This window comes from Entelurus aequoreus, linkage group LG10 (genome assembly GCF_033978785.1).
Source record: "Entelurus aequoreus isolate RoL-2023_Sb linkage group LG10, RoL_Eaeq_v1.1, whole genome shotgun sequence".
NCBI classification, from domain to species: domain Eukaryota; kingdom Metazoa; phylum Chordata; class Actinopteri; order Syngnathiformes; family Syngnathidae; genus Entelurus; species Entelurus aequoreus.
In genome coordinates, this window is record NC_084740.1 from 75,413,062 (window position 1) to 75,438,590 (window position 25,529).

At 39.4% G+C, this 25,529-nt stretch overlaps 1 protein-coding gene across 5 annotated transcripts in view; it reads right to left on the reverse strand.

Annotated features, from left to right (window-relative positions):
• Positions 1–25,529, reverse strand: part of usp9 (ubiquitin specific peptidase 9) — a 71,996-nt gene that overhangs the window by 2,870 nt on the left and 43,597 nt on the right. For 2 of the 5 annotated variants that reach the window (XM_062061703.1, XM_062061701.1), the window contains 23 exons: positions 24,731–25,009; positions 24,520–24,645; positions 24,277–24,414; positions 24,045–24,211; positions 23,839–23,947; positions 23,609–23,755; positions 23,387–23,533; positions 22,814–23,021; positions 22,508–22,728; positions 21,817–22,004; positions 21,496–21,669; positions 21,235–21,376; positions 18,286–19,042; positions 16,169–16,292; positions 15,873–16,098; positions 15,654–15,783; positions 15,354–15,539; positions 13,017–13,237; positions 12,844–12,950; positions 12,604–12,760; positions 7,875–8,087; positions 1,244–1,273; positions 972–1,070 (listed from right to left, as the gene is read on the reverse strand). In XM_062061703.1, coding sequence (XP_061917687.1) covers positions 972–1,070; positions 1,244–1,273; positions 7,875–8,087; positions 12,604–12,760; positions 12,844–12,950; positions 13,017–13,237; positions 15,354–15,539; positions 15,654–15,783; positions 15,873–16,098; positions 16,169–16,292; positions 18,286–19,042; positions 21,235–21,376; positions 21,496–21,669; positions 21,817–22,004; positions 22,508–22,728; positions 22,814–23,021; positions 23,387–23,533; positions 23,609–23,755; positions 23,839–23,947; positions 24,045–24,211; positions 24,277–24,414; positions 24,520–24,645; positions 24,731–25,009 — 4,296 coding nt within the window. The remainder of the gene's footprint in view (positions 1–971; positions 1,071–1,243; positions 1,274–7,874; positions 8,088–12,603; positions 12,761–12,843; positions 12,951–13,016; positions 13,238–15,353; positions 15,540–15,653; positions 15,784–15,872; positions 16,099–16,168; positions 16,293–18,285; positions 19,043–21,234; positions 21,377–21,495; positions 21,670–21,816; positions 22,005–22,507; positions 22,729–22,813; positions 23,022–23,386; positions 23,534–23,608; positions 23,756–23,838; positions 23,948–24,044; positions 24,212–24,276; positions 24,415–24,519; positions 24,646–24,730; positions 25,010–25,529) is intronic. The other 3 variants (XM_062061702.1, XM_062061704.1, XM_062061705.1) reach the window with 2 other exon arrangements.

A 25,529-nucleotide genomic window follows, 5' to 3' on the forward strand; every position in this document is an offset into this window, starting at 1 on the left:
CAACCCTAAAAATGATTTTAGGATTTTTAAACACATATACCTTTTTACCTTTTAAATTCCTTCCTCTTCTTTCCTGACAATTTAAATCAATGTTCAAGTAAATTGTTTTTATTGTAAAGAATAATAAATAAATTTTAATTGAATTCTTCATTTCAGCTTCTGTTTTTTCGACGAAGAATATTTGTGAAATATTTCTTCAAACTTATTATGATTAAAATTCAAAAAAATGATTCTGGCAAATCTAGAAAATCTGTAGAATCAAATTTAAATCTTATTTCAAAGTCTTTTGAATTTCTTTTAAAATTTTTGTTCTGAAAAATCAAGAAATAATGATTTGTCTTTGTTAGAAATATAGCTTGGTCCAATTTGTTATATATTCTAACAAAGTGCAGATCGGATTTTAACCTATTTAAAACATGTGATCAAAATTCTAAAATTTATCTTAATCAGGAAAAATGACTAATGATGTTCCATAAATTCTTTTTTAAATTTTTTCAAAAAGATTCGAATTAGCTAGTTTTTCTCTTCTTTTTTTCGGTTGATTTTTCAATTTTAAAGAGTCGAAATTGAAGATAAACTATGTTTCAAAATGTAATTGTCATTTTTTCCGTGTTTTCTCCTCTTTTAAACCGTTCAATTAAGTGTAAATATCATTAATTATTAATAATAACATAGAGTTAAAGGTAAATTGAGCAAATTGGCTATTTCTGGCAATTTATTGAAGTGTGTATCAAACTGGTAGCCCTTCGCATTAATCACTACCCAAGAAGTAGCTCTTGGTTCCAAAAAGGTTGGTGACCCCTGATCTATCCCAACAATAATTGGACATCAACATGTTGCATTACAACTTCCATAATTATTTCGTATTTAATTTGTGCAAATTAATTTTGTCCTCTATATAAGCACTTTATTTTTTTCCAATGTGTATCCCTCAAAAGTGCCAGAATATGAAGTGATATGTTGATAATGACCTGCTGAAACTGTGTGGTTCCAGGAGAATGAGGGTAGAGAGACGTGTCCTCGGGCGGTGAAGAGTCTTGATCGTCGGGGGCTTCCTGTTCATCGGGCTCCTGCAAAGAGGACAAGAAGACAACACACACATCTACTGACTGTATGCACCCGTGTCAGACTATGGACTGTCTTGCCAGAAGCATCAATAAGTTACACACTAATCAATGTTTCTAGCTTTGGCCAAGGATGACTTTGGTTTATGTGAGGGGAGGGGGGTGCCTGGGATACTGACCTTCCCTGGGCTTCCCTCAGTACACTTGAGCTGTGTGTGAAATATTACAGGAGAAGTGTGTCATTCCACTGCACTGAACAAATGCAACTATCTTTGACATGACATGTACACACAATGCTCAAAGTCGCGTTATTGTTACTGAGGATTGGCTGAGCCTCCGGAGCTCAACTAGAAGAGATCCATCAAAACGCCATACATCCCAGCATGCAAAGCCTGGCATATACTCTCGTGTCACGTAGCTGGTGTCCCGCCGATGGCGTCTTGTTTGATTTATGGTTCTACCGTGCGGGGTGGCGCCAAATTTGTAATTCTCGGGGCAGTGTCTCCAAAAGGAGAAACTGCAACTGTTGTGGACTAGATACTGTATTTATTTCCTGTTAAGTGACGACATCGACATCTGTGTCTACACTGGAAGTAATCATTCACAATCATCAGATTCATTTTAATGGACGTTTTACTTATAAACCAGAAGATAATACCGTATTTTTCGGACTATAAGTCGCAGTTTTTTTCATAGTTTGGCCGGGGGTGCGACTTATACTCAGGAGCGACTTATGTGTGAAATGATTAACACATTAGCGTAAAATATCAAATAATATTATTAGAGATGTCCGATAATATCGGTCTGCCGATATTATCGGCCGATAAATGCGTTACAATGTAATATCGGAAATTATCGGTATCGTTTTTTTAAATTATCAGTATCGTTTTTTTATTTATTTTTTATTATTAAATCCACATAAAAAACACAAGATACACTTACAATTAGTGCACCAACCCAAAAAACCTCCCTCCCCCATTTACACTCATTCACACAAAAGGGTTGTTTTTCTGTTATTAATATTCTGCTTCCTACATTATATATCAATATATATCAATACAGTCTGCAAGGGATACAGTCCGTAAGCACACATGATTGTGCGTGCTGCTGCTCCACTAATAGTACTAACCTTTAACAGTTAATTTTACAAATTTTCATTAATTACTAGTTTCTATGTAACTGATTTTACATTGTTTTACTTTCTTCTTTATTCAAGAAAATGTTTTTAATTTATTTCTTATTTTATTTTATTCATTTTTTAAAAAAGTACCTTATCTTCACCATACCTGGTTGTCCAAATTAGGCATAATAATGTGTTAATTCCACGACTGTATATATCGGTTGATATCGGTATCGGTTGATATCGGTATCGGTACTTAAAGAGTTGGACAATATCGGCATATCGGATATCGGCAAAAAGCCATTATCGGACATCCCTAAATATTATTGATCTCATTCACGTAAGAGACTAGACGTATAAGATTTCATGGGATTTAGCAATTAGGAGTGACAGATTGTTTGGTAAACATATAGCATGTTCTATATGTTATAGTTATTTGAATGACTCTTACCATAATATGTTACGTTAACATACCAGGCACCTTCTCAGTTGGTTATTTATGCCTCATATAACGTACACTTATTCAGCCTGTTGTTCACTATTCTTTAGACATTTTAAAGGCCTACTGAAAGCCACTACTACCGACCACGCAGTCTGATAGTTTATATATCAATGATGAAATCTTAACATTGCAACACATGCCAATACGGCCGGGTTAACTTATAAAGTGCAATTTTAAATTTCCCGGGGAACTTCCGGTTCAAAGCGCCTTTGGAGGATGACGTATGCGCGTGACATAGCCAGTTTAACAGAGGTATGGCTTCCCCATTGAAGCCCATACGAAATAGCTCTGTTTTCATGTCATTATTCCACAGTATTCTGGACATCTGTGTTGGTGAATCTGTTGCAATTATGTTCATTGCATTATGGAGAAAGAAGCTGAGCAAGCAAAGAAGAAAGTCGGTGCGAAGCGGAGTATTTTGCGAGGGAAGTCAGCAACACAACACAGTCGGTGTTTCATTGTTTACATTCCCGAAAGATGCAGTCAAGATCGAAGAACTCGGACAACAGAGACTCTTACCAGGAGGACTTTGACTTCGTTAACAGACGCAGACGCGATACCGTGAGTACGCTTCCAAACATTTGATCGCTTGCTATAACTAGCTCGAGCTAGTAGCTAGGAGCTAGCATAACAAACACCTAGGTGTTTGTTATGCGGGATTAATTTGTGGCATATTAAATATAAGCCTGGTTGTGTTGTGGCTAATAGAGTATATATATGTCTTGTGTTTATTTACTGTTGTAGTCATTCCCAGCTGAATATCAGGTCCCACCCGCACGCTTCCAAACATTTGATCGCTTGCCCGTACGTGCGTGTCACGTACGTAACTTTGGTTAAATATATAAGCTTTATGAACCTTGGGTTAGGTGAACGGTCCTTTGGGCTGAGTGAGTGTGTGTGTTGTGCAGGTGTTTGAATTGTATTGGCGGGTTATATATACGGGATCCCGTCCATATTACTAGCTCGAGCTAGTAGCTAGCATAACAAACACCTAGGTGTTTGTTATGCGGGATTAATTTGTGGCATATTAAATATAAGCCTGGTTGTGTTGCGGCTAATAGAGTATATATATGTCTTGTATATTTACTGTTGTAGTCATTCCCAGCTGAATATCAGGTCACCCCCGGCTCTCACAGCATCTTCCCTATCTGAATCGCTTCCACTCCCCACTAGTCCTTCACTTGCACTTTCCTCATCCACAAATCTTTCATCCTCGCTCAAATTAATGGGGAAATCGTCGCTTTCTCGGTCCGAATCTCTCTCACTTCTGGCGGCCATCATTGTAAACAATAGGGAACTTTGCGTATATGTTCAATTGACTACGTCACGCTACTTCCGGTAGGGGCAAGCCTTTTTTTTTTTATCAGATACCAAAAGTTGCGATCTTTATCGTCGTTGTTCTATACTAAATCCTTTCAGCAAAAATATGGCAATATCGCGAAATGTTCAAGTATGACACATAGAATAGATCTGCTATCCCCGTTTAAATAAAAAAAAATCATTTCAGTAGGCCTTTTAATTGCCTTTCAAGTGTCTATTCTTGGTGTTGGCTTTTATCAAATACATTTCCCCCAAAAATGCGACTTATACTCCAGTGCGACTTATATATGTTTTTTTCCTTCTTTATTATGCATTTTCGGCTTATACTCCGAAAAATACGGTACCTTTGTAAAGATGGACTGTGCAACTTCTGAACGAGTCGCGACAGAGGACGTTATTATTTGCAACACTATTCGGCCGTTTAGTACATGTGACTAGAGTGCTATCATGGGAAAAAAAACACTGTTAAATAGTTATTTTAAGTAAACAACATGCTGGTGTTAATGTTCAGAAATTGCATTTTTGTAAATATACCGTGCCTGTAAGTGCAGGAAAATGATTATTGACGGAGAAAAAGACGTGTGTGCATGAGAGAAAATGTGTCGGAATTTAACCTGTTGGCACAATTTTGTCAATAAAAGTTAGGAGTGCCGTACTTTGTGACATTTTCTCGACGCAATACGCTTCAGTTATTATTTTTAGAGCGCCCCGAGATATCAAGTACACAATATCAGTTTTCTGGCAAATGTTTAACCACTGTTGTTTTATTTCATACGAGCATTTAAGCATCTGTGTTCAGGGACTCTCCTTGGCAAAAACTGGCCAATCACAGCGATGCAAACCTAGGATTTTTTGGAGGTGGCACGTAAACTACACAAGGGGAGGGGAAACGTCACCAAGGCGAGAGTATACACCAGGCTTAAGTGGCTCTGACAAGTAATTTCACATCCTAACATCCTGGCCGCAAACATTAATGCAAATACATCCAAGTAGTCCATCTACGGCAGCCTTGGATAAACACCTTACAGCAACGCATCAACAATGCAGGGCAGAAAGTTAATCATCTACATGAAGAAGTACACTCTGCGTATGCTACCGTGAATGCTCTAATTAAGACGGGCCGTTAATTGGAAGCAGGGGGGCTGTTATTTAAATTAAACTCATTAGATACAAGTAGGAATGTAACAATATGAACATTTAATACCAAAATGGTCAGTTACCGCAGTATTGTTGAATGTGCTCCAAAAAGTACTTACAGTATAAACACACTTAAATATTTTGAATAACTTATTTTAATAACACAAATAAACTTAGAAAAGCTACTATTTTGCACGTTTTGTGTTTCATATGCTTCACTGATAGTGTTTTAGTCTTAGTATTTGATCTGCTTAATTGCTAAGCTTTAATTGTTAAAAATATAGGTTTGTACTGTAGCACTTTAAGATTTAATTTATTTGAAAGTGCGTAGAATAAAGTCTTTATTATTTCTGGCGGGCGTTGTGGCGGCGTCCTCTGTTCAGAGGTACTTGAAATCACCGTAAAAACTACTGACTCCTATTCTTTTCATTACAGAACAATCACAAGAGAGCAGTTTATAGGTTGAATACTAGTTTAGATTGGGGTGTGTTTCTTATTGCGGTCAGATTATTTTTTTTCGACATTAAAAACACTTCCTTGGGATCGACATAACACGTGATGGTGGTTCTTTGGTCAAAATTGTGCATAGATTATGTTTTACAGACCATCTTCAAGCTGCGCGATTTTTTGGGTGGTCTTATTTACGTGCCTCCACTTTGACAGCTTCTTCTCCCCGTGAGCCATTACGTAGTTTTTAGCGCTTTCATCAAGGAAGTCTGACAGATATAAGCTCAAACTACATGCTTCTTTATATTAGAAATGGCAACAGCGGCGAAAGCATGTGCAGCTCCACAACAAGAGCATAGAGGAAAAAAAAGGAACTTATTGACTTTGTCGTTGAATGGCGAACCCGCGCAAAGCACTTTGGGTAACTTTATACTATAGCAACATCCGCTGACGTCACATTTGGAAAAAACGTCACAAATTGGGAAAATTCCAAACGTCTCGTTTGTAGGAAATATGAAGGAAGGCAAGATTGTTTTATAAATCTCTCCGCCATGGTTTTATTTTAGATTTTTGGGACTTATGCAGATCCTTATTAGACAAAAACAGGTACAGATATGTAAGAAAAGTTGTTTTACACAATATGTCCAGTTTAATGGGGGAAGACTTTAATGTCTCTTGTTTTCCTGTTAGCATTAGAGATATATGCGTTAAAATGTAATATCGGAAATTATCGGTATCGGTTTTTTTATTATCGGTATCAGGGTTTTTTTTATTTAATTTTTTTAATTTTTATTAAATCAACATAAAAAACAAGATACACTTACAATTAGTGCACCAACCCAAAAAACCTCCCTCCCCCATTTACACTCATTCACACAAAAGGGTTGTTTCTTTCTGTTATTAATATTCTGCTTCCTACATTATATATCAATATATATCAATACAGTCTGCAAGGGATACAGTCCGTAAGCACACATGATTGTGCGTGCTGCTGGTCCACTAATAGTACTAACCTTTAACAGTTAATTTTACTAATTTTCATTCATTACTAGTTTCTATGTAACTGTTTTTATATTGTTGTACTTTCTTTTTTATTCAAGAAAATGTTTTTAATTTATTTATCTTATTTTACAAATTTTTTTAAAAAGTACCTTATCTTCACCATACCTGGTTGTCCAAACTAGGCATAATAATGTGTTAATTCCACAACTGCATATATCGGTTGATATCGGTATCGGTAATTAAAGAGTTGGACAATATCGGATATCGGCAAAAAGCCATTATCGGACATCCCTAGTTAGCATCTAAGCTAGCTGGCTGGCGCCAGTCAGGCCATGAGTTTATCAAAAGTGCAGTTATCAATGACACGTTTTTCGATCATTTCAATTTAAAAAACGGTAATACTAACTCATCTGTGGAGTTTTACTGCAGTTATTATTAATACAGTTTATCGTTACATCCCTACCTATAACGTACTTTAACTTTAATACATTTAATGACTAATTCAATACAGTTCTCTACAAGCACATGGTTGTTTATTAACAAGTGTATAGCACAACGTAGCGGCAACCAAACCAAATGTAGCAAAACTGCTGAGCAGATTAGTTTTGTTAACAATATGGCAAGTGCAAAGCGCATCAGCTTCACATGGACAGTTGAGTAGCACAATAGACATTTTATAGCGCATGCGGAGGCAGATGTGGACCAATCATATTTCCATTGCAGCTGCTGCCATCATAATTATGTAAACAACTACATCAGGAGGTTAATGCTAGTGGGTTTAGTTTTATTTGCTTTTGTAGAGTACGCACACAGATCGATTATCGGAGACTCTGCAGTTTAAATAGAGGCGTTAATTAGAGCATTTACAGTATGTTGCATAATAATCATGATGGATGTCATAAGGCTTCCAAATTAGCAGAAAAAACCTAAGACATTCAGAATAGTGCACAATAAGTTAGGGGTGTCCAAACTTTTTCCACCAAGGGCCACATTAACATTAAAAACTGATGGTTGTGAGGACCACTATCAAATCCTTCACATTTGTTAGAAAACACACTAAAAACAAACCCAACGTAGGTCCGTGTATGTTGAACAATTCATTATAATTAAAGAATACAGCCTTCATTGACAGCTTTGTGTAATTGTTGGCAAAAGTCTAAAGTAAGTCCACACTTCAAGGTTATAATATCCTGCGGGCGTTCAAAAAGCCCTCCGAGCCAGACTTTGGACACCCCTGGTTAATGTAAATGTAGTCATCACAGTCAATTTGATGTGTGATTACCTCCTCGGGACACAGCTCGCAGGCCTTGGCGAGGGTCATGCGTGCGCTGTGTGAGCGCTCAAGGAAGTAGCCGTTGGACGTCTCGTTGCTCTGGACTGGAGGCGACCAATTGTTGTATGTGTACTGTGGGTTCCCAGAGTAAGGCCTCCTCTCCAGCTCGTCGCCTAGCCACTCCACTGCCCACGTCCACTTTCGCTTGAGGTCACCGTTGCTCTGTGTGGGCATACACAGCAAATACGCTTGGTTAAACAACGTACGGCTATTAAACTTTATAAGCAAGAGAATGTAGGTGCCAAGACACTAGGATTACTCTATTTTAGTGATGTTGTGACAGTAGACAAACAATATTATGTTCCACTTGGTGAAAAATACACACACAGATGGCTTCGCTACACATCTTAAATGGCTTCGCTAATCATCTTAAAATGCACCCTGGCACTCTGCTAACTTGCAGTCAGTCAGCAACAAACATTGGAACTGTACATTTGATAATTTGTTTTTTTTCAGCAAATAGGCCAACCTAGCATGACGTTGCTGTTAAAATGAGTGTAATGTTAGCACTGTAACTCACATAGCTATGCTAGTATTGCCAACATTAATATCCACTCCTCAATGTTACATTTTTATGTGTGATGTATGGCATCTATTACGTTGGAAAAGTGCAGAGCTACTGGGAAAATGTAATAAGTTGAAAAAGTGCACAATGGTGATTCTTTGAAACACAGACAGGTGTGGAGAGAAATGAATCATTAGCATTAAACGAGGAGCCTTCCTAAAAGCGCTTTTTATACTGTCTTAACTGCAGAGACAAGCCTAAAACCACTTCCTATGTCTTATTTAAGATTGAACCAAATAGCACAGCGACAAGCGAACCAAAGCATCTTTAACAGAATGTAGTATTCTCGCTAGTAGCCAACGTCCCTCCACAGAGCAAAGCCACTTCTAAGTCAGGATACCTTCATGGCTGCAAATAAATTGCATGTGTCGGAATAGCTAAACATGCTGCACTACACACTAAGAGGATATTCTAAGTGCGAGTTAAAGCTCTTGAATGTAAAACCAAGGTGGACGAATCGATACAAATTTTCGAAAGTAACGATATCATGTATAGTAATTAGAGCTGAAACGATTCCTCGAGTAATTCGATTACAAAATATATTCGATGAATTTTTGCTGCCTCGAGGCGTCAAGTTTTAAAAAAAAAAAAGTATGCCATTTTGCCTTGTTTAGTAGTCAAAGCTCACGTTTCGCACGGACTGTTTAGGTATTGCACATCGTGTTTACGTCAGATCATACACCGCACAACACCGCTCCTTTAAATACGCCTGAATTTAGTCAACTTTTTCGCCATTATAACTCAATGACAGACGTCGCAGAAAGCAGTGAACAGGAGCCGTAGCAAAACGAGGGAATTAAAAAGCGACAAAAGTTGTATAAGGTGTGGGAACACTTCACACTAAAATGGAAGGAAAACGCAGTCGTATGGAAACATTGCAAAGTGGAGCTCGCATACCACAATTTCGATGCTCTAGCACAGGGGTCACCAACGCGGTGCCTGCGGGCACCAGGTAGCCCGTAAGGACCAGATGAGTAGCCCGCCGGCCTGTTCTAAAAATAGCTCAAATAGCAGCACTTACCAGTGAGCTGCATTTATTTTTTACATTTTATTTATTTACTAGCAAGCTGGTCTCGCTTTGCCCGACATTTTTAATTCTAAGAGACAAAACTCAAATAGAATTTGAAAATCCAAGAAAATATTTTAAAGACTTGGTCTTCACTTGTTTAAATAAATTCATTCATTTTTTTACTTTGCTTCTTATAACTTTCAGAAAGACAATTTTAGAGAAAAAATACAGCCTTAAAAATTATTTTAGGATTTTTAAACACATATACCTTTTAAATTCCTTCCTTTTCTTTCCTGACAATTTAAATCAATGTTCAAGTAAAAATTGTTTTTTTATTGTAAAGAATAATAAATAGATTTTAATTTAATTTTTCCGACGAAGAATATTCGTGAAATATTTCTTCAAACTTATTATGATTAAAATTCAAAAAAATTATTCTGGCAAATCCAGAAAATCTGTAGAATCAAATTTAAATCTTATTTCAAAGTTTTTTGAATTTAAAAAAAAAAATTTGTTCTGGAAAATCTAGAAAAAAATAGTCATTTGTCTTTGTTAGAAATATAGCTTGGTCCAATTTGCTATATACTCTAACAAAGTGTAGATTGGATTTTAACCTATTTAAAACATGTCATCAAAATTCTAAAGTTAATCTTAATCAGGAAAAATTACTAATGATGTTCCATAAATAATTTTTTAAAGTTTTTCTCTTCTTTTTTTCGGTTGAATTTTGAATTTTAAAGAGTCGAAATTGAAGACAAACTATGTTTCAAAATTGAATTGTCATTTTTTTTCGTGTTTTCTCCTCTTTTAAACCGTTCAATTAAGTGTAAATATCATTAATTATTAATAATAACATAGAGTTAAAGGTAAATTGAGCAAATTGGCTATTTCTGGCAATTTATTTAAGTGTGTATCAAACTGGTAGCCTTTCGCATTAATCAGTACCCAAGAAGTAGCTCTTGCTTTCAAAAAGGTTGGTGACCCCTGCTCTAGCACCTGTCGAGAAAGCATCCGATCGAGGGACGTCCGGAGGCGAGGTAAGTCATCTATTATCAAATGTAAACGCAAACGTTGTGTTAGTAAAATAAATGTTATTCATTATGATAACCAGGTTGTGTTCTTTCACTCCCACGAAGTCATCAAATGCCGCCAAAAGGTGTTGAAAACTTAACAACGCTATCCGAGCTGTCGTGTTCAATTAGCCTTTCATTAGTAACCACGCGAAAGTAGTCGTGCAAAGTTATTCGGGTTATTCAAGTCATGCAACCACATGCTACATGGATAGCTTGCACTTGCACCCACTACAGTCTCTATAGCATAGGCGCCGATCTACATTTCTACCAGTGGGTGCTCGGACGGGCGGTAAATCTGACGCTACTTTTCTGAGCATGCGCGGTTTTTGCTTGGTGGTGACTCACTACTGGTTGCACATGTCAAATGCAGTATTAAAGGCACTACCTAATCCACTTTTTATGTTTCATATAATGAAAACTGTTCTTATCGTTTTATTTTTGATACTCAGAATATAGTTTTATTTTAACTTTCTCAGGGAATATTAATTTTGAACTAATTTTATATATGTGTTTTCATCTGTAACATGTTATGATGGCAAAATGAACATTGATTACTATTTTGCATGCAAAGAATGCAATGAACTGTATTGCATTCTTAAAATTTAAAACTGTTGTCATTAAGTGGTTTGCCTTTTTATATTGTTTATGTATTGTTGGCAGGTTGAAAACAGCTCAGTGGATTTGCGTGGATAAACCACCATTTAAACGGCACCGTATAATAATCATCAAAAACGCACGAGAGACAAGAACTTTGTTTATGCGGCCACACCACACAGCACATTGGGCTGTGAGCGCACCTGATTTTATTAGCACACACAAATTGGCACAATCAACCACAGACGCATTTCAGCTGTGCGTGTCAGCCTTCAATAATGAAAACAGGCGTTTAGGAAATAAAAGACAATTAGGCCAAACGCAATAATTGAGGGCACATCTTAACATGTATAATTAAACCTTAATTACCGGTAAGCAAAAATATTGCTCCGGCCCGGCTGCACCAAATAATAATATAAATCCAATTAACAAAGTCAAAATACAAATAAGGTAACAAGAGAAGTATCCCACACTTCTCTTTTGTAAAGTAAATTTGTACAGCCGATATGGGCATCTACAGCAACAATATGATTTGCCTGAAAAGCTGGACAGGACAAAAATAAAAATAATAATAAAGCTAATACTAAAATATTCCACAGCTGCAGCTCTAATAGTAATATTATATGGTCAATATTATTGTTTAGAAACTCAAGAAATAAGTCCCTGGACACAAGAGGACTTAAAGGGCAAAAACCAAATGATTTAAATCAGAGTTAATAGTTGGAAATAATTTAAATATTTAACAATTGTTAAAATTTTAGTAGTTCAATGATGTTGAAAAATTTAAGTAATACAGTACCGCCTCTGTAACTACTAGGTATTAAATACCCAAATTTGCAGTATTGCCCAAAACGAATCTAAATTACTGAAACAATAGAAGTGTTTATTACATTTTAACAGAGGTGTAGATAAAAACATGTTACTAGAGAAAGCAAACAGCGATTTACAGTAAGTTATCAAATATAAATCAATTCAAACTTATTTATATAGCCCTTAATCGCAAGTGTCTATATCCACCCAAGGCAATACTCCAAAAGCTTAAGCTGGGAAGAAGAAACCTTAGGAAGGTGTCGCAGGCATTGGGACACCCCTTCTGGGTGATCGGTTGCAATGAATGCCGATTGGATACAGTTATTGAAATTCTTACATTAATAGATAATGTGAGAGTCCAGTAGATTAGTAATAATTCCTATAAAATAAAACAACGGAAACGACGCAATATGTTACTGCATACCTCAGCAGCCAAATTAGAGCGTTTGTAACCCTTTTTGAAATAGTTATTTTATTGACATTCATAGAGATGTACATCGTTATCGGAAGAGGCTGCAATATATATTGCGATACAGACTTTAGTTTAGGCTGTATCGCCCATTCCTAGTCCCATATCATTATTTGAGCAGACATTTAAATTCATTCATGAGTGTTAGCAATACCTACCTGCAGGATTTGGTAAGCCACTGGGCAGTTGCTAAAGAGGGCCACCATGCACTTGATGCACTGGTAGGCTCGTTTCTGGTAGTGGTTCTTGGAGCGCTGGATGGTATCAAAAAGACCATCCCTGTCATCCGGAATCCCTTTGAGCACATTGTGGATCCTGCGCCAACAAGCGACGTTATGACGTTATATAATGACACAGCACATCGTACCCAGCCTCAAAAAAGTCAAATCAAGTCGGACCTGTGTGTCTGCCAGGAGTCCTCGATAAGAAGGATCTGAAGCAGCAAGTCCAAATGAGGCCTGAGCTCATAATTGTAAGAGTACGCCACCTTTTCAGAAACATGAACCTGTTAATTTACAGGTAAGCAAGCTATCAGCACAAGTAATGAGGTTCTGGTAATGTGTAGTTTTACCTGCCAGAGGAGCTCACTGAGCACAGTGGAGGAAAACTGGGGGTTCTCCCAGCAGCTAAAGCGGAGCAGCTTCACAGTCTCCTCCGAGTTGCTGCAGTCCTCAATAATTTTCTTCACGTAGCTAGTCCGCACAAAGAGGATGTCGGCCACCAACTGCTGCACCAGCATCACCGGGGCCGTCAGGTTGGTGTCCCCATAGGGGTTACTCAGAGGGGGGTTACCTGTGTGGAAGATGGATGAACAGATGTTAGCATTGGAAAGATAACTCTTATTTTTCACCTGTTTTGCTTTTCAGAGGCCCTCAGCTCCGAGCTCTGGCTACACAGCACAGAAGCTCAGAGTGGCTGTTTTGTCAGTCACCAGATCCTGAGCAAGGATGTAGATCTTCATTGGGCAAAATGGTTTACATCAGAGGTCTTTAACAGGATGGGTCATTAAATTGTTGTTTGATTACTTCTTTTTTTTTTTTAAATGTAATATTTTTCTTATATTTCAATCAATCAATCAATGTTTATTTACAAACCCCGTTTCCATATGAGTTGGGAAATTGTGTTAGATGTAAATATAAACGGAATACAATGATTTGCAAATCATTTTCAACCCATATTCAGTTGAATATGCTACAAAGACAACATATTTGATGTTCAAACTGATAAACTTTTTTTTTTTTGCAAATAATCATTAACTTTAGAATTTGATGCCAGCAACACGTGACAAAGTTGGGAAAGGTGGCAATAAATACTGATAAAGTTGAGGAATGCTCATCAAACACTTATTTGGAACATCCCACAGGTGAACAGGCAAATTGGGAACAGGTGGGTGCCATGATTGGGTATAAAAGTAGATTCCATGAAATGCTCAGTCATTCACAAACAAGGATGGGGCGAGGGTCACCACTTTGTCAACAAACATGTGAGCAAATTGAACAGTTTAAGAAAAACCTTTCTCAACCAGCTATTGCAAGGAATTTAGGGATTTCACCATCTACGCTCCGTAATATCATCAAAGGGTTCAGAGAATCTGGAGAAATCACTGCACGTAAGCAGCTAAGCCCGAGACCTTCGATCCCTCAGGCTGTACTGCATCAACAGGCGACATCAGTGTGTAAAAGATATCACCACATGGGCTCAGGAACACTTCGGAAACCCACTGTCAGTAACTACAGTTGGTCGCTACATCTGTAAGTGCAAGTTAAAACTCTCCTATGCAAGGCAAAAACCGTTTATCAACAACACCCAGAAACACCGTCGGCTTCGCTGGGCCTGAGCTCATCTAAGATGGACTGATACAAAGTGGAAAAGTGTTCTGTGGTCTGACGAGTCCACATTTCAAATTGTTTTTGGAAACTGTGGACGTCGTGTCCTCCGGACCAAAGAGGAAAAGAACCATCCGGATTGTTATAGGCGCAAAGTTGAAAAGCCAGCATGGGTGATGGTATGGGGGTGTATTAGTGCCCAAGACATGGGTAACTTACACATCTGTGAAGGCGCCATTAATGGTGAAAAGTACATACAAGTTTTGGAGCAACATATGTTGCCATCCAAGCAACGTTACCATGGACGCCCCTGCTTATTTCAGCAAGACAATGCCAAGCCACGTGTTACATCAACGTGGCTTCATAGTAAAAGAGTGCGGGTACTAGACTGGCCTGCCTGTAGTCCAGACCTGTCTCCCATTGAAAATGTGTGGCGCATTATGAAGCCTAAAATAGCACAAGGGAGACCCCCGGACTGTTGAACAACTTAAGCTGTACATCAAGCAAGAATGGGAAAGAATTCCACCTGAGAAGCTTCAAAAATGTGTCTCCTCAGTTCCCAAACGTTTACGGAGTGTTGTTAAAAGGAAAGGCCATGTAACACAGTGGTGAACATGCCCTTTCCCAACTACTTTGGCACGTGTTGTAGCCATGAAATTCTAAGTTAATTATTTGCAAAAAAAAAAGTTTATCAGTTTGAACATCAAATATTGTCTTTCTAGTGCATTCAATTGAATATGGGTTGAAAAGGATTTGCAAATCACAATTTACATCTAACACAATTTCCCAACTCATATGGAAACGGGGTTTGTATATAGCCCTAAAACAACAAATGTCTCCAAGGGCTGCACAAGCCACAACGACATCCTCGGTTCAGATTGCCCCCGCAATGATTCCACAAATGTAAATGTCTTAAAATACATAACATTTACCCAACTCACAGTTTAATATGATTGTATTTTTTTATGACAAAAAAGTTTGTTGAACTCTGACTGATACTAAAATATTCAGACTTAGTGAGAACAGTAAAAGTCTTTTTAGGGAGACTTCCCTTCCCACTCAGCTAAAACCACCACACTCACCGTTGATAGATGACTGCATGCGCGAGGACACGTCACAGCAGCGAATAAGCTGGGAGACGACAGTGTACAGCTTGCCCAGTTCGGCGTACTGGTACTTGATTGGTGGGCCAGGACCCTCATCCAGAGCGACCAACATGAACGTGGCTGGCACATTCAGCTTCAGCAGCTGGGTTTTCTCAGCCAGGCCTGTGAACAAGAGAAAAAACATGTAAAAGAACGCATTACAAAAAAATTAAGTAAATCCAGTTGGTCACAGCAGGTGTACATGACAGGTGTGGAAGGTGCCGGCGTGCCTCTTACCCAGATTGGCGTACATGACAAAGAGGTTGAAGTACTGCTGCAGGTGACGGCCGTGTTCGGAAACCTCTCGTCTGAGCAGGTTGAGTATGGCTCTTAGAAGGTGGTCACTGAGACTGAGGTTATCACAGCCCTGATGAATGTGGGAAATCAAGAAGTAAATATGAGAAACAGCTGCTTGAAACCTTCAAAGTTGTAAAAATGGGGAGGGGCGCTACCCACCTGAACGGAGGTTCCTGGTGATGCAGTGGGGGAAGGGCATGGGCCATCTTGCAGCGAGAAGTGGGCGATGAACACAATGAGCTTGGCGAAGGCGCTGCGAACCTCCGCACTGGGGCACTCCAGCAAGTACTCGGAGAACCGGTTCGGGTAAGCAAACAGGACGTTGTGTGCAAACCAGTAGCGTACATTCTTACTGTGTCTCAGCAGGACGCAGAGAGCGTCATACCTTCACAGAGGGAAGGAGAAGGCATTTAGGGGGAGAAAGATGAAAAACGAGGCAGGCGAACAGAGCTTACCAATCACTGGCAGGACCCCTCACTACTTTCTTGGTGTGGAAGCCTGTGCTAAAGAGGAAGCGAGCAGCCAGCTGAGCACTTATCATAGCAATCTCCTCTGCCTCTGGCAGAAGGTGGTCTTGTCCTGAGTGAGAGAGAGCAAGACTCACGTTTGCATGTTCAAATATAAATATGTTTCAGTTGCAGTAATGACGTTTGCCATGCCCCAAGGTGGTATCAAAATGCATTAAAGCCATCAAGTCATTAACTCATCCATCAGTTCTCTACGGCTTTTTCTGTTTTGGTTTGCGGCGAAAATGGAGTCTACCCCAGCTGACAGTGTGCAAAATGCAGAACTACACCGTGGCTGGGTGACCAATGAATCACACAAACAGATTCATATTTACACTTAAAATGGCCACGCTTGTTACATGAAAGTTAGCCGTGTACCACTACGCTCGCTACTAGTAAACTACAGTGGTACTACCTCTGGATAGGAGTCTAATTGGTTCTATACTGCAACTGTCTTTTGCAGTACCTTGAAAATATTGTATTGCAAAACAGCGTCGCCCATTGAAATACATTTTTAGCCCCACAAAACAGCATAATTTAAACATGTACTCGCTTTTTAAAACAAAAAAACTTATTTTGAAATAATATTGTATGAAAAACAATACAATAGAATGTCCAACAACCGACCACACTAATTTGATGAAGTAATGTACAATGTACAGCCTTTATCTTGGAGAGCGGATTTCTACAGTAACGTCTTCGAGCTGCTTCTCCGTAACACATCAGCAGCTTTTCCATATTGTCATGGATAAATGTCCACCGTCCGGATATTTTTTTAAGTACTTGGTTTGGTTTGGACTCGTTCTGCTTCAGTATGTTGCAGCGTTACGTTCTAACTGCTTCACCAAACTTTTGAAGATTTATTTAATTTAAAGGGGCTGTTTGCAACATTTATACAGATGCTTGGAGGGCTCCACTTTTCCAATGTATTTTACAGTTTATCCCGCCCTCATTCGGCTTCTCGTACGCAATGACGTAAATACATACGTAGGTAACACTTGCACGCACATTAGCTTTGGGTGTTGTTAGCTAATAATAGCAACTTGGATAGCTAGCGTTAGCTGTCATTGAATGTATGTTCTATCATAACATGACTGAAGTGAAGCGAAGTGAACTATATTTATATAGCGCTTTTGACTCAAAGCGCTTTTTACATAATGAAACCCAATATCTAAGTTACATTTAAACCAGTGTGGGTGGCACTGGGAGTCTTTCCCAAGGACACAACGGCATTGACTATGATGGCTGTAGCGGCAATCAAACCTGGAACCCTCAAGTTGCTGGCACAGCCACTCTACCAACCGAGCTATACCGCCCCACTGCAAATTGTTCGTTACTTCTCTTGGACTGCTTTTGTATGTGTGCACGCGCACTCTGCCCACGTATGTGTTGACGAGACCGCAATAAACAGCAATTATTTAATCCGGGCCAGGAACATTTTCATTACATAAACTTTGTAATTGTGAAAAATTTAGAAAATTGTCAGACAAATGTATTCTGGTAAACCACTAATGGTAACATTAGCTCGCCGGTGGTGTACTTATATTTTTTTGCTTTGAAAATATGTTACTACGAAGTTGCAAACAGCACCTTTAATGAATATCATCCTCTTCTTCTTAGCCCTCTCCTTATTCATCCCCATGGTTGGAAAAAAACCCTTCTGTTGATTGCTAGAGTAAGACCGAATGTTTTGCTCGGATCTTACAGGGTTCACACTGATATTTGCTACACCAACCAGCGACAGAGAGGCTCGTAACCTCAACCTAAAGCATAAATATTTTACAGCTTTTATTACAAGGTACCATTTTTTCCAGATAGACGACACACCTGGGCACTACACTATTGTACTTGTTTTTTCGAATCATGCACAAAATAAATTTCACCTCAAAAATGCGATTATCCCCACAACACAAGATGTTAATCTTTACAAACTGACGGCAATTTTGCAATATTCAGCAAACATCTGATCCTCTATCTACTGAGTATTACATAATGAGCATACCAAGTGCTTGACAGGTTAAGTGTCTAATCAACCAAGTAGTGCATTTGAAAAGAAGTGTACATACCTGGAGGAGGGTTTAAATAGACACTGTTACAGGTCAGAAGTTTCTTTATGAACTGGAAATATTCCAGGCTGTATTGCATTCGGTTGTGCATAAATTGGACGTTCTGTTTGCGGACGCTGCACTCGATGACACCAGGCATCTTGACCTGATGTGGCTTGGTGGCGGAGATGGTCAACTCTGAGATGTATTTGACAAGCTCGCTGTCCTTGTCCAAGGAGTCCATGCGCTCGTAGAAAAGAATGTAGGCGTTCCACCAACGCTTCTGCCGGCGGTACGACATCCTTTTCATCATGTGATCAAACACCTCGCCCATGTACTCGCCGCCAAAGCATTGGTTCTTCATCTCCTCCTCGTCGTCCATCTTGCACTCGGTCACGTCGCCATCGTCAAACTTGTACCAGCGGTTCCTCTCGCCATCGCCACCGTTCCTTTGGATGATGTAGGAGTAGTAATGTCCGCCGCTGGCCTGGCCCGAGTGGACCAGCACTCCCACCAGGCGGTACTTGGAGCTGCCCGACGGCGTGGGCTCCGAAGGCTCGTTCTGCTGGATCATCTGGTTCTCTGGGTTGACGTCGTCTCCCTCGATCTTGGCCACGCCGGCGACCGTGTACGGCTCCATGTCCAACTCCCTGGGAAACTCAAAGTAGTCGTTGAACTTGATGGCACACTCCCGCTCCCAGTCGTAGTCGAAGCGCTTCAGTTGGATGGCTAGGACAGGCGGCAGCTTCTTTATCAGCAGGCGCTTGACTGTGTCCACCTTAATAGGAGAAAACAATTACTTTTTTTTATTTTGTTGGAATGTCAAAATTAACGCGTTAACTCGTGATTAATCACGATTAATAATCACATTGATTATGTATATATGCAGATGAATCACGCACTTTATTTAGACCGTACATGCTCCATGGTCACCCTGAAAGGTGGCGTGGGTTGTTGTACAGTCAGTACAAAGATAAGTGAGGAGACGGACTGGTGTGGTCACTGATACGTTTCAGTCTAAAATACACTTTGACTGGACTTTAAATAAAACAGTTTGAAGCAAATAAATGACTTGCATTCAAGTCAAACATAAAAATCACTACTTTGTGTCTTTTTTAAGTGAATTTAAAGTATGGAGGCTAGTAATTTACTGTGAATAATCAAGAAAAAGAAAATTTTTAAATGTGATTAATCTTTGATCATTTGACCACACTCCTTTGTTATTTGCTAAACCAGTCTTTCTTAATCATGTGGCAAGGGCCTGGTGTTGGGCTGTGAGCAGCCCATACAGGGCCACCAGAAAATATTGGTTTCTCAGCTGTGGTCGGTATGGTTCGCAGCGGTACTCAAGTTGTAATACACTCTTCCAGGTGGAAGTAACTACGATATCAAACAAACAGGAGACGTCTGGAGCTTAAAAGAAATTTCTTAAGTGCAAAAATTATGACTTAATTGGTGAAGCTGTAGTTTTACTTGCGCTTACATTTTATTGGCAGTTTAGTTTAGAAACATATATACTGTATTATTATTATTTTTTAGGGGTTTAACGACAACAACTCAAGAACGACAATCTTTTTTTAAAAATTTTTTTAACAATATGTTCCGAAACGATTCAGTGCGTTAAAATCGATTTAGTAACTTTTTAGCAGATAAAATCAAGCAGTGTGACTGTGAAATAAATGCTGGATACTGGACACTGCAGGTGAAGTTTCCTATATTCCTGTTATTTCTTGTAAGAAAATTATGTATAAATGAATTATGGATACAAACAAGTGAGTAATCAACTATTAATGGCCAATGCATTCTCAACTTATTTGAATAAAGTACAACCAACACTTAAGGTTGAATTAACAAGAAGAAATCTTTTCAGCTCACATTTTAAACATTCAAGCAATTTTCAATAAAAAGTAGAGTAACCAACATTTTAAGAGTAGATTATTAACCTGCTAAATAAAGTTTCCCGACCAAACCATAGAGTGTCTGTTCTCACCCCTGGCGTCGCCGATGACAGTGTGTGGAAGCATGTATATACTCCCTTATCCCTGTTAGTGTTGGTCCCTCGCTTCCTCATTTCCACAGCCTCATTGATCCATATCTTCTATTTCTTTCTCACTCATGAAATTACTTATCTTTGGATGCCAGTTGCATGTTAAATTTGATGTCGTTGTGTTCCGGAAGTCGGTGCGTCGCCTAACTTTCCCCGCTGTCACTGCCAAGCATAGCGGGCGCAACTGTTGTAGCTTAAAGTTGTGTTGCAGCTTCAAATTGTGTTGTTTGTATTTGATTTGGCTTTTGCAATCGTGCTGTAACTCAAAGCTGTTGTGTTGTAATTAATGATATTGTCTTGTGCCGTTTGCGTTTGTTGTGACCTTTCTAAGCCACTATCTGCCATTCTTTTTTTGATGACTTTAAGTCTAATTTTACTGTCGTTATTTTTAAAAGTGTTAAACTTCATATGAAGAATGCCGTTCTTAAATCGGTTTTCCTTTTTACAGTATTGATAAAATCGATTCCCTTTTAAGTTTCCCTTCCGACAGGCAAACTTGCAGAGCACAGATTGATATACTGAATTTTATAAAGACAAAACGATCAATCATTACACCCCTATCATTTATTATTAATTTAGTTAGATTGTATTTGTTTTAGCTTTGCATAATTTTATGTACATTGATGTTTAATTATTTTTTATGAGTCCTTTTTTTTGGTAGTATATTTGGTTAGTATTTATTTTTCTAAATCAGCCTGACCAAAATTATTGTAATAATCTTTGTGATCAACATGTGCTTTCAGATAATTTGACAAGGTTGTAAACTGTAAATAGATAGATATAATTGTTTAATACTATTAAAATCAAGAGTAAATTACTCATTTAGTGTTAATATTTGAATGGAAAAGTTGGGCCCCAAGGTGAAAAAGTTAAAAGTAGCCCTGTGCTAAACTAACGTAAAGAGTTCAAACACATGAACTCACCTTTTTATTACATTTCTCACAGTGGTAAGCATTGGCTCCCTCCAACAAATCTCCTTTGACGTACTGCTCCATGGAGTCCAAAAGGTTCTGGTGGTTTCTGATATCGACATTAAGTGTCGTGAATGACTCCTCACACTCGTATCTTAAAAATAAAATGAAAAAGGGTAGTGTGTAAACAAAAACCCAGTTTGCAATAGGAAACAAACACAACAACAAAAATTGTGTTGCAATTGACCCATATTGAAATCTCAATATGCTCACCTGTGCGGGCATCCCTGACAGATCTTTTGGTCAGCAAAGGAGCCTCCCAGCACCTTGCTGAGCATAGCGGGGTGACCCAACGCTTTCAGCGCCTCATCCAGACTGTCCACCAAAGAATTGAAAAACTCTAGCGCGTCATGCTGTTCTCTGAGATTTACTGGTTCACCCCATAACCTGTGGGAAGGTCACACGTTGAGTTTAAGATTTGCATTAGCTGAAATTTAAAAATATATATATTTTCAAAAAAACTTAACACTGTATCCAACAACTGGACTGTGAACAGTGATTCTTAACTATAAAAAGGACTGAAATATAAAATACCTGAATTGTTTCCAGAATCCCCTCGGAACATAGTACTGAAGTCTGGATGCCGCCAAATGGCCAAAGATGACCTGAAGGTGACGCAATACCCCAATATTGTACTCTTTCCTGTCTTCTGCTTTACTGGAGGGCTTATCATCAAACTGATGATGATAGCTGAACACCTCGTCACGAGGATCCACATTAGTCTGTGAGAAACATAGATAAAGATGAGTTTGAGCCCACAGTGCCTAAAAAAATTCTTATTATGCAAAAGTTGCATTTTGGGGGAAATAAGCATGAGTGGAAAAAATTATTGAATAGTGTTTCGTTGTACTTGTTCAATGACAAAGATCCATCCATCCGTGTAATGTTAGCACTGAGGCTAACATTATTATGCTAGTGTTGCTAACATAAACCCACTAGTTCACATTATGTTTAATGTGACAGATAGTATCTATAAAAAGGTAGACAAGTACAGATTTACAGTGTTTATAAAAACTGGATAAAGTGCACGACGCTTATGGGAGACAGAAATGTACCAAAACAGCTAATTTGCATTGAAGATATACACAAAAATAATATGCGCTTTTAAAACGGTCTAAACGCCAGCATCAATGCTGAAGAAATGTTTAATAGACTACTGTGGGATCTTGTAAGACTTATTTACAATAGTTGTTTGAACTTTAAACTTTTGATTGCTGGTCAGTACCTCATTCTCTTGCTTCTCATCCCCTGACATGTCATCATCCACGTCGGTGCCAGTGCCCTCAATGGCCAAAATGCCATTGCGAATGGGAGGGATCATGTACAGCTGCTGAATGACAGAGTTCATATAACATGTGGCTCCAGCGTTCTTTAGACCCACAAAACCTTTATTAGGCCGCGGGCCCACTGGAGGCAGATACTCCCACTCTGTCAACGTTTCACAGCCTGAAAGGACAGATGACAAAAGAGCACACATGCATGGCTCGCCTTGCACAAGCGGTCGTAAGCAACTATTGAGACATCTCCATACCCAAGTAGTACATGTCGGTGAGCGTGTCGACGATCTGCTTGAGGTTGCGGAAACAGCCGACAGCCAGGGCCACTAGGAGTTCGAAGCCGGCATTGATGGAAGCAGGGGAACTGCACACAGGAATGGCCTGTTCTGTAGGGAAGTCACCGCTCTTCATGTACTGCAGGTAAACATTTGACGCTGGGAAGATGAAGTCATCAATCAGCTCCTAATAAGAAAAACAAGACAGCAATGTTAGCAAAAATGATTCAATACTAACAGGAAACTGATAGGCGTGCCATAAAAAATATTCCCGTCCGAATTATTACGATTTGAAATCAACTTAAAAAAATGTCAATGGCTTTTTTTCCCCAAGACGATTATTTAAGCCATCTTCAAGTTTAATTGCTGCATTTGAATGTCCTACTTCAGCAACCAAGAGGATATTTTGCAATCTGGTTTAAAAATGACCTATTTTCATTAATATACCAAATATATTGTGAGAATTGGTTTTAATCGAGAATGGATACTGCATCAAATAGTGAGTTGTGAGACTCACATCCCTAGAAGCTATACTAAAAATGTCAGGTCTACCTTTATGAGGTTAGCTCCGCCCTTCTCACAGCCAATATAATATTTTTTCTCAGGAATCTGGAAAGCCAGAAGCTCCTTGGTGACTCCGAGGTGGCCTTCCAAGATGGTCTCCTCCACGCCGGTCTCCCCCGTCCTCTTGACTTCGTCCTGGAGAACACACCAACATACTGTTAGCTCACATTCCCAAAGGAGACCCAACGACAATGAATGAACTTAGCTTACCCTTATCCGTTTCAACCAGTCTATCTCATTGTTCAGCAGCACCTCGGCATTTGGCAGGTTGATGTTGCTGTTATAGGCATAGTTCAGAAGGTGCCGGAGCAAAGTGAAGTAGTCCCCAGCGTGTTTAGCTCGCTCCTTAGCTGTGGTCTGACCATGGATAAAGTATGACGGTAAAGTTAGGATCCTGAAAAGTTATGGTGGCTACATGCTAAATTGCTGCCACGACTCACCCCCATAACCGTAAACAGAAGGGTGATGAAGAAGAGGAGGGGTCTTTGGCCCATGCAGCACCTGGTTGCCATCAGGAAAAACTGCTCTTGAGCCATCTGACGCACGGATCTGTCAAAAGGCAACAGAAACATTATGTTCCATCACGGGCTGTAAAAAGCCACAAAGACAAGCTATTCTCTTGCTTGTCACATAATAGAGCACATACCTGCTGTGGCAGTGTAGCAGCAAGTCTATGATGAAAGTCTGCCAAGCCCGCTCCTTACTGAGGGTGTCCAGGGCTGTGGGCATCAGGGCGAAACACAACGTCATCACTTCCAAGGCCTCGCAACACACCTGCTCGTCCTCGCCGTCCGGTTCCTTGGCTGCATTGGTCTAATAGAAGGAAAAACATGGAACATTTCTAACGTTACAAAGTCCAAAGTACGTTAGCAACTTACCTTCTCATAAATCTTGCTGATGTCTTCATTAGAACTGAAGACAAGCTGCACAGTACCGCAGCCTGATGCCCAAACAATTTTCTGTACCGCTCGGATCACGCAGATGTCGGGGATAGACTTTGACGCCTGGAAAAAATTCTGATGGGGTTGGGGGGAGGTAGCACCAAAGTCATTAAAATGGAAGCAACCACAAAAACAAATCTTAGTACAAATTCAGGAAAAAATGCAAGTCTTTCCAATTACCTCATCAGAAATCTGCTGGGCCAAGCGGATGGCTACGTTGCGCAGCATACATTCTGAGGCAGGGTTAGGGATGTTTTGCAGGGCGGTCTGCAGAACTAGAGCCTGATCGTGAGTGGCCTGATTAATCTGTATAGAGAAAGATGTTGGCAGCTCAGGAAACTATAAAATTTTTAACCATATTTTATCAGTCTGTGTGTGTGTGTGTCCTAACCGGGGAAACTGGGATATTTCCTTCTGCGTTGGGCTGGCAGGCCTCCGCCACTGCCTTCACGTGCCCAAAGCCAACGGCAGTGAGGAGGAGCTTGGCAATTTTTAGGGCATTGAGGTAAGCGCCACGCCGCGTCTCCATGTCAGCAGACGGCAGGAAGTTGTTCCGGGTGAGCATGCTCAACACCAGCGGCAACCCGCCGCTTTTTAGGAAGTTGTACTGGAAGTCGCTGGCATCCTCGCCCAGGGCGGCGCTGGCTGGCATCAGCAAAGCATATACAACCTAGGACATAAAACAGGGGCGGTTTAAACCTTCCTACAACTTAATGAGTTAGAAAGTACAAACAAAGAAGCTTTTACACTGCAAATTAAGAGTGGTTGGCCTTCCACTTCGAAATAGTGCAGGAAGTTATAACAGCATTGAACACAACCAAAATCAGACAAGCTAGAACACGAGGGTCTCCTATACTCATCCATATTGTGCGCAAGATAAGTAGCGCACAAAAGCAGACAAAATCTCACGGTACAATATTGTCACAGTATTAAGGCAATAGTACGATATTATTGTGGTATCGTCCAAAATTTTTTAAACAAAGGCTTAGTAAAAATGCCAGTGTGTAAAGGCAGGAATTTTAAGGATGAAGACTTACTGTAATGCTCAAATGCTTTAATCATATCTATTACTACAAACAAGCATTTTAGGTGCAAAGAATAGTGAATTTTGAGTAGTAATTTGAGTAGTGTCCTTAAACATCCAGTTTGACAAGTGCGAAACAAATATGGAGGTTACCTGACAATTTAAC